General features: G+C 32.6%; 1 protein-coding gene across 1 annotated transcript; it reads right to left on the bottom strand.

Annotated features, from left to right (window-relative positions):
- Position 1: 1 nt before the first annotated feature.
- On the bottom strand, positions 2-7,068 carry LOC129003045 (uncharacterized). Its single transcript, XM_054431251.1, has 5 exons — positions 6,950-7,068; positions 6,300-6,372; positions 5,865-5,958; positions 1,071-1,190; positions 2-299 (listed from the first exon to the last, which is right to left on the bottom strand). The coding sequence occupies exons 1-5, from the start codon at positions 7,036-7,038 to the stop codon at positions 145-147; spliced, it is 531 nt and encodes a 176-aa protein (XP_054287226.1). The 5' UTR covers positions 7,039-7,068; the 3' UTR covers positions 2-144.
- Between the last annotated feature and the right edge of the window lie 3,131 nt (positions 7,069-10,199).

A 10,199-nucleotide genomic window follows, 5' to 3' on the forward strand; every position in this document is an offset into this window, starting at 1 on the left:
CTTCACATTAAAAATGGACTTTCAATCTTACAATTTATGTTTTTTAGATAGAATAGATCATCTAACTTAAAAAAAACTTTTTGTAAACTTTCATATTGAAACTAATTTGTAAATCCCATGATGCCTTAATTGTTTAGAAGTAAGTTAGTATTTGGTTGTAAACATGTCACAGAAGTTAAGTCGTTGTTTTAGTCTCTGACCTCTGGATGGCATCAACTGTCCATATCCAAATTTGCCAAACTCATCTTGATATTCACTACGTCCCATGTAGTAGTATGCAGGCCTGCTGTACCCCAACACTGCAAGGATTATAATTTTTGATTGGCACTTTTCTCACAAATATCATTAAAATAGTTTGAAATCATTATATTATTTTTTAATGAATTTTTAAAGATATTTTTGGAGGGTTATGGTCAAGTTTGGTTTATGGATCTAAAAACATTGTGTACCGGACTTCGATCTGTATAGCTGATTTTACACATATTTTGTGAAAGATCTGATCCGATAACTTCGGGGTGTCCAATCGATATTTCTAAACATCTATCTATAGCATCTTCGTCTTCAATGTATATACCACCTTGTATTATCAATTACAGTATTAAAAACAAATATATTTCCAAGGGCTTAGATAAATATATTATTTGCAATTTCTATAACTACAGTAATTTTATAGCTATTATGGAAAACGTTATGTGGTCTATGACCCAAACTATCGATTCAAAACCTATTATCTTTATTATCCAGTTTTTAAAACCTTTGATTTGGTTTATGATATAGATTAGATTAGGATTATGTTTGTATAATGCTGACATACAAGTGGATATTTGGCAAAGGTGAGTGAAGGATGAGTTTTGAATGGATGAGATGTTATTTGTTATTAAAATCAGCTGTTTCTTAAGGCAGTACCATTTATTAAAAGCCCAAAAATCGAGGACATCTGGAACCAATTTCGAACCATCAAAAAGATACCGACTGGAGACTATTCAGAATTAAACCATTAAACTATAAACAAAATATTTACATTTTTTTTAAGCTAAAAAATTGATAAAAGAAAACATACAATAACTTACCTCTTCGAGAAGTTGGTATTGGGAGAAGAGTTTTTTGAGATTTAGGAGAGTAGAGTTTATCAGCAGTGGAAAGCAGGGTATCCTCATCATCCTCACTTTGGGAATTTATTTCCTTCTTTGCTGGAAAATTAAATGACTAGAACTTTTACAAACATATACAGCTATTTTTGGAGCATTCTTTATTACAGCTAAATGTATTGAAAAATTGAAACGCAATTGAATATTTTGTGTTATGAAGTAACTCTTTTATCTGCTTGGAAGTTGATCAGGCCCAAATTTGTTGCTGGGGTGGCTTAAGAGTTTTTGTGAGCTTAAAGAAACACAATCCAAACATAGATGCTAAATCTAATTAATTTATTATCATAAGCAAAGAGAGTTCTCCATTACAAGAAAAGTTCTCCTTGAGTGTAGGTGTGAGAATCCTGGATTTCAAACCACTCAATGGCGGCATTGGAAATTGCTCTATATAGTGCAGGCGCATATGTAATAAAATAAACCTTTGTGTGTGTGTTTTTTTTTTAAGGCAAAAACTTAATATATTTTAAAAGACGATATAGTAATTAAAAAATAAATTAGGGTATCATTTTTAAATCGAAGATTGCGTCCAGAATGGCCGCTGTTAGATACCATTTTTAGGTTTTTCATAAATATCTCGAAAACTATCAACTTTTTGTATACTACTGTATATTAAATTTGGAAATTAAAGGTGATTAAATTTCCTACAAAAAAGTATATGATGTAACTATTTCAGTTCTACCATTTACAAGATATAATAAATATCTTATTCAAATACTCCTTCCATAAGCAGTACATGTAAATTTGTATGTAAAATAAATTCTTAACATGGTAAAGTCTATCCACCCAAGGTCAATATAACATACATATTCATGAAAACTTAACAAAATTCCCAGCAATTTGACACTTTAATCAGAAATAGTTATTTGTGCAACTAGTGAGAAAAGTGAGCAATTGACTCACTCGAGAGAAATCCTTACTCAGAATGGTTTCTCGAGTGAGACAATTGTACTTTGAACTCGAGTTGCACATTATACTTTTCCTACAGTTACCATAAAACAAATAAATTTGTGAAGAAACATAACCTATTTTTACACAGAAGTGAACTTTTAATATAAAATTTAATGTGAAGTGACAAATACAACAGTACAACAGCTGATTTGCAGCCAGTGCTGCCCAAGATGCATGGAGTAAAAGAGGTGGGCCAGACAGAGCGCGCCCCTCTCCCCCCCTCGCCCATCGGACTGAGGCAGTGACGTCACTGCAGTCCTCGAGCCGCTACTCACAGCCCGTACACAACACTTTTAGATGTTGTTTTGCGCTGTTTACGCCAGTTTGTTCTACGCAATTGTTAAAATTGGTTTTGCTTGGTTTTAAATATATTAATATGTTATTCCTTAATATATTACTACTCAAATATTAGAGCAATTGTTGATTAAATTGATGTCCATTTCTGCAATTGTTGTTATATCACTAAGGATCTACTCTGATCCGGTAAATAGCATCTAATTTTATGATCTATATATTTTTAGGATAGCCTACTTAACTACAGTTGTTCATGAATATATTAGTAACTAAATTAGATACCCTTAACATTTTTCAAATTATTATTTAAATCAAACAAACATTTTTCACTATACAGATATACAAAATAAAAGTAGCTTTTGGTAATGTACAATCATCATTAGATTAGTGTAATTAGGAATGGAGATTTGTATTTTTATGAATGGAAAGAAAACACATTTGAAATAAAAACACTTTATTTACAAAGTGTATCTCTCACCATTGGACATGCAATCAGATATAAACACATTGAGTTGTAGAGTTCTTGAAATCTTTTACTTACTCTTAAATTTAGTACTGACGATAACGTTTCTTAGTTGATTGTTTTTGATTTTTTGTTGCTGTTCATTTGTTTTTGCCTGATTAAAAAAACTTCAATATCATTAGACTCTACTATTCTTCTTTGAGCAAATAGCTCAAGACGGTCTAGAGGTAAACGATGAACTTTATGGCGTAATGGCTTAATGTCTTTACTTTCTTAACAGGGTCATTTATTCATATCAAAGCATTTTAAATAGGCCTAGGTAAAATACCTATTTAATTTTCGATTCAAAAAATTCCTTTTCCAAACTCTCAATTTTCATTTAGCCTACATTGTGGTGTTTTATTATTACAACACAGCTTGCACTACTTTTTTATTTCCCCGGTAAAGTTTTCTCAATTTTCGTTTTGTAGAACATTCCTCCGCATCACTGCGATAATACTGTGTTCAGTAGACACAAGTTTCATTCAGGGCTCACAAATGTTTAACATTCCCCAAACTCAATAATTATGAAATTAATTCCTTTAAACATCTTCAAAATAAACAAATATAAAAATGATTGAAATCCAAAAATCGTTTCTTTTGCACATTTCAATAAAGACAAAGCATATTTTGTTTGCGAATAAAATATGACTCTTATGTCGGATTGAGTTTTAGTTTTAAAATAGGTAACTGTCATTATATATATAGCTAGCATTTTTTATCTCAGAAAGTAAACTCGTATAAAAACACCGAACAACGTGCACTTACATAAAAGAGAAAATCCTCTTAACACGAAAATAATAAAGTCTAAAATGAAACATATGTTTATACATACGGAATTAATATTTTTCTTTAAAAGTACCTGTGAAACAAGCTTTCCTCGGGGAAAATCATTAGTATTCTCTGAGCGTATACAGTATCGTAGTTGACTTTGATTTGTAAGCAACATTTATGATTCTCATGTAAACTATTAAATAATTGGTTGTTGTTGTTTGTTTTTTTTTTTTTTTTATCAACAAACCCAAATAAGTTTATCATTAAAAAGGAAAAAAAGAAATACAACATGAAAAAGGATGGCGTTTCATTTATAACTAACACCAAAAAGCAGTTGAAGTAACTTTAAAACAGGCAACTTTTTTACCTAGTGCTAAAAGATATTTTTTATTAACTGACCTGAAAAAGGGGAGTGTTATATCTTAATCTAAAATAATTCTTAAGTGTAATATTATTCCAACTGAATCGGTAGACGCCCGCATTTCATCACTTTCTATGCAACATTCAGGCCTAATTGGTTATTTACTATTGTCAAACTGTTCACAATTCATGTTTAGTTCAAAATCATAAAAATCATTATTTAGTACACAAAGATATTTGTGTCATAACGGTAAATACCTCCTCCAAACCAGCGTAAATCGTGTCTGAAAAAGTAAGGTTTGTGCGTTTAGCATGTATCTAGCGGCGAAGCAGCCGCGGCCGGGACTGCAGTGACGTCATCGCGCGCAGTCCGCTCTGTCTGGCCCACCTCCTTTACTCCATACATCTTGAGTGCTGCCAACGTATTTCGCGCGCATACGACGTTGCCTGCATGTTATGCGCTCACTATTTCGTGCCTTCACGTTGCAAATCTGGAGTGAGACAAAGTAATTAGAGTGAGACAATGTTAACATTGTCTCACTGATGAGCGAATTGCCCACTTTGCTTTCTCAAATCAGTGAGAGAACATGTACATTGTTAGGTAACTGTAGGAAAAATTCTTTTTGTGTGCTCTCCCTTGCCTTTATTTTGGACCAATTTGTATGATCAAAGTGTCTAATTGCTGGGAATTTTGTTAATTTTGGGTGGATAGGCTTTGCCATATTAAGCATTTATTTTACATACAAATTTACATGTATTTCTTATGGAAGGAGTATTATAATAAGATATTTATTATATCTTTTAAATGGTTGTGTGATGATGTGGAGTAGTATGAATGTAAATGAAGATACCTAGGCCCTATATATCTTCCTCTAACCACTGCCAAATCACGCACATTTCCTGTCGTAACCCAACTCTATTGCAAGAATTAATCTAACTCGTCAAAGTGCACAATATTACCTTAGCTGCCTATCACAGCCAGCTTTTATGTTCATAATGTATCTAATTATAATATAATGAACAGAGAAATATATATATATAGACTTATTCTAATTCGTGAAAAAGGTTACTAGACTTAGCTAATGTGAATTCAAAATTAGTGATAATAATTGCCAGACCACGACCTTTCGAGAACCTAATAAATTACATAATTGAATTGCTATCTACCCTAACCTACACCCTTCCCCAACCCCTACTTCTATTAGCTAGACATCTTAGGCTACAGTTACTTATCCGGTTAAGTTGTACAGCTCCGGGCACTCGACACACACTACTGGTCTCTTGGCTCGCTGCGCGTGCCTACGCGGGCCGACTGCGCCCGCATCCGCGTCACGTGACTTGCGCTATTGTAGCGACTCGCTACAGTTGATTTGAAATTAGTTACATCACATACTTTTCTTGTAGGAAATTTAATCATATTTAATTTCCTAATTTAGTAGGTATAATATACAAAAAGGTTAATATTTTTCGAGATATTTATGAAAACCCCTAAAAACCTAACAGCAACCATTTTGGACGCAATCTGGATTTTAAAAAAATACACCCTAATTTGTTTTTTACTTAGGGTACTATATAACTTAAGCTTTCAAAATATAATAAGTTTTGCCTTAAAAAAAAAAAAAAAACACAAAATTACATATTGGTCTAACTACACTAATAAGCCATATGTGTGATTGGCACTATTTTATTCCAATTCTCCAGGTCAGAAGTCCACCACTGGACCAGCAATGCCCCAAGGTTAAACTATCTACTCATGTAAATCAGAATCCTCATGAAAAATAACTTTTAGAGAGCGCTTAAAACTTATGAGTAAAAATTTGCATTACTAAGCAGCTTACCTTTCTTCTCACAAAAACTAACATAGTACGTAGTCTTCATTCGTTGGGCATATAGGTTTTTAATGATTTCCAGTTGTTCTTCCCATGGTATTTTCTGAAGGAATATAAACAACCATAAAAACATAGGGCAACCAGATAAATATACATAACTGTGGCTTAATCTTAACAACTATGTAAACTTTTTTTTATAATGATTCCCCTAGGTTTTTTGGGATATTTTTAAAATCCCAATTGTTGAAATTCCACACTCGATAGTTTTGACGAGCGTCGAGCTTTCAATACAATGTTGCAAATAGTGAAGCTAATTTTAAATTAGTTTTTAACTATATGTACCATGCAGTGTACATATAGATTATAATTAATTACAGTTTTAATAGCTTCATTAATAATTATGAAGGCTAGGCGAAACATATAAGCATTAAAACCGTAACTTACCATAATTGCATTTGTATCTATAAATTCTCTTTCTCGGTCTTTAGTCAAAGCATAGGCATCAGGACTTGAAAACCTAAAAAATATGTTTGTTTGAGAGAAGGTTTCTATTCAGCTTATGCTTTGAAGCAACTCAATAGACATTTATAAGGATGCCGGTACAATAATTACAAGATGTAAATATTAAAGATACAAAAAGTATCAATTTTGTTTAATGACACAACAATTCAGCATAGCTGGTTACGTTGAAGAAGGTAATACATTAATACAGCTAGGTCATTCTAGATGACCTTAGAATAATTCATTAATTGTATATTCTTAAATTCACAGCCAATGTCATAAAAAATCACATGCAACTTACCTAGGAGAAAACTAAAATCATACCTTATGAATGGAGCAAGGAAGATATCTCCAATGCATGGAGATAGTTTGCCTCAACTAAAGAACTATCTTTGTTACTTGTTAAGGCGGACCTACAACTAAAGAAAGGCTCATAACTTCTACTGAGTCATGTCATTATCACTAACTAAAAGCCATTGTTAATCGGCAGGGTTTGAACTTGAACCTTCAGGACAAAAGTCCTATCATCTACCTACACCACTGACTTCTTTATGGAACATGTTTTATTAAAAATTAACAAAAAAATAACTTACTGTCCTGGTTTATCCTTCAACTCATGCCATATAAAATCTCTGGCATAGACAGTGGGAAAAGTATCTTGTTCCTTCTCTGCACAATGCATTTTTTTTTACAAATAGCAACTTAAAATTTGGATGGCTAAAGAAATGTATATACCTAGCAACAAGGTTACAAAATTAATGATAAAACCAAATAGTCATTGTATATTGGTAAACATAAAATACATCACTGTTAGGTAGCCTAGACAAAAAATTTGAATTCATGCAGCAATAATGTAAATTAATGTAAGCATTATTGTTCCAAAGCTGATCATGAAGCTGGTTAAATTGGCTTGTTATATTAAGAGGCGGTTCACGAGTACGGGGTTTCGTGGCCCGCGGTTATCGTTGATCTCGACCAATTTTAACCGACGGTCAAAAAAAGGGTTCACGACATAGAGCGTTAGCCGAGATCAAGCTTAGCCGAGACCAACGCTGGCCGTCGCTCAAGAGCAGGGATTAACTGGGAATTTTCGTTGGGAGGTTGGCAACAGCCACCTGCCGGGCCGCTGCTCGTGGTTGACGAGCCCCAAAACAAGAGGATGACATTTACTGATAGAGTATTTACTGATATCGTATAAAAGGTTGTGGACTTGCACTTGAATTCATTTTATACTTAAGTTTAAGGTTACTCAATTTATCATTGAATTATGAATAATACACTTTTACTGAATACATTGAATCGGGAAAATGCAATTATGTTTTAAAAAAGTTTAAACAAATCTTGGTAATGCTTCGATTACCAAATTCGATTACCAATTATGTTCAAAAATAAGACATACTTTATCAGGTTTGCAGTTGTATCCAAACGTTCAAATTATTTAATAAAATGACTGCTCTTTTCAAAGATTTATGAATATCTTTTATGTATCAGTAATTTGTATAAAAAATAAATTTCGAGCAACAACTGGCTATTATAGGAGCAGAGATGCCTTCATACGTATACAGTAATAAACGTAAATATAAAATGGCAAACCTACAATAACATTTTATGACACCAAGATCTTTTAAATCGGTTCACAATTGGGGCTACAAACAGCAGGCCTAAGAACTAAGCCCCTAAGATCATTTGCGCGTGCCAGACGGGCAGAGCGCAGCCCTAAGCATGAGAAAACAGGTTATAATTTAAAAAATATTTTGTTGCAATACAACGTTTTGTATATTCAACTATAGAATTTATCTTTTACCTCAACAAATTGAAGCAATTTATTGTAAATCCTGATATAACAAATATTTAGACATTATCAGATGATCAGATCTTTCTTTAACAAATCTTAAATCATAAACATAATAATATAAACATATAATTTAAAACATACGAAATAAAATTTGGTACTTAAATAAAATGACCTATGTTTTATATGAATTTTATGGCGGAACAAAAATTGAACTAATTTTATACAATAAAAAATCTTAGACAAACCTAACGGTGTTTGATGGAACCATTTTTATTTTGATATTATTCAGCTGAAATAAAAGGATTCAAAATTGCTAAAATAAATGAATTTACAAAATAAGATTCGATTGCAATTTAAATTTATATGAATATGTTAAGCTATTAGTTATATTTTTACTTAGTAATAATTAATCAAAATGCCTCAACAGTTACTTTTTACGATGTTTTGCATGTTTTCGGCTATCAGTAGTAAAAAAATTAAAAAAATAAATATCATGTTGAGGGTAATGAAATTGTTCGGAATTTAATGGCGAATCCGAATATAACATTTTTTTTGCTAACAAAAAAACAATAAACGAGCAAATGAGATAATCCCGACATGATGTCACCTTAACCCTGCCCCCTAGCAGGGTTAAGTTTAAGACCAAAACCATTGTTATTTACGCTCGAGATTATCCAGTTTGCGCTAGACCATGACTCGTGAACCCGACATTTGGCCCGGGGATTTCTCTAATTGAACCCGTGAAGCCGACTTTTTGCGCTCGGGTTTATCCCTGTCATAATTGGGTGAAGTTTATCTGTCTGCGCTCGAGCGCGGGTAACCTCGTACTCGTGAAGCCGATTTCCAAGCCGCGGCGCAAAAAACCGGCTATAACTGGATTTTGCGCTCGAACTAAGGATAACCCGTGACTCGTGAACCGCCTCTAAGAGTCAGACATTTTGGGTGATTGAAAACATATTTTCACTACACTGCTGTGAAATGACCTGTTTTCATTACATGTTTTCACCTGTGAAAATCTATCATTACATTCTTTACTACAGCATAAGAATGTTTTCTATGGGAAACTAACGTTTACTATCTTTTTTGAATTTTGCCGACATAAATAAACAAATATTTGTTATTGTTTTATCAACTGTTTCAATTTTCAACAACTAAAGACAATATTAACTTTAATTTGAAGTCATAACCTAAAAATGCTATGAGTTTTATGTAATGAACTAAATAATCATTCTTTGTAGTGTAGTGAAAAGTAACGTTCAAAACATTAGTGAAAGTGGCTCTATACATATTCTGACCATTTAAAGTTCTCGATAAATCTCGCAATTCAAACATGGACTCAAATATGTAATGACCATAATGACTCACTTTCTACAGTTGTTATGAAATAAACTATTAAATATGTTATTTTAGTCTTGCAGAATAAGGGGATAGCAGCTAGCTTACCTTAGAAAAAGTGCAGGTAAAATGTTGTCAATAAGACACACAAACACAATATTTCGTCCCCTGGGGGACTTTGTCAATTGTAGTCAGTTGACAAAATAGTTACTGTCATGGCTGTTGTCACCTATGCAGTGATTCCACTTCCACTAGTTTTACCTTCAACTATGAACAAAAAATATATATTCTATGCCTGATATCTTTGCATTTAACTTGCTGTTCTGGAAAGGTTTATCTAAGGTTGGGGTTAGTTCTGGAGTTAGTTATAAAAATACTGGAATTCCGATTTACAGCTTCTTACCATGGAGAGGTTGCAATTATCCTTTGGAAATGATTTTATGACTTACTAGCAGAGTACCCGCCCTTCGTACGGGGTTGGAATAAAAGTATAAAATGCTTATTGCAGATATACTCAAGCTTTGCGTTTGCAATAAGGGAGGACACAGTTTGATAACATTTGCTTTTTTAAATTTACAGTATTCTATAGTATTACACATCTACTGTAGCCATAATGTTCTACCACTTCACCTAAACAATAAAGAAAAATAAATTATCAACAATTTGCAAAATATCACAAATAATATTAGTAATCACAAATTATTCATGAAATG

This window comes from Macrosteles quadrilineatus, unplaced genomic scaffold (genome assembly GCF_028750875.1).
Source record: "Macrosteles quadrilineatus isolate MER2022 unplaced genomic scaffold, UCM_ALF_1.0 Scaffold_9__3_contigs__length_116548681, whole genome shotgun sequence".
Classification (NCBI taxonomy): Eukaryota; Metazoa; Arthropoda; class Insecta; order Hemiptera; family Cicadellidae; genus Macrosteles; species Macrosteles quadrilineatus.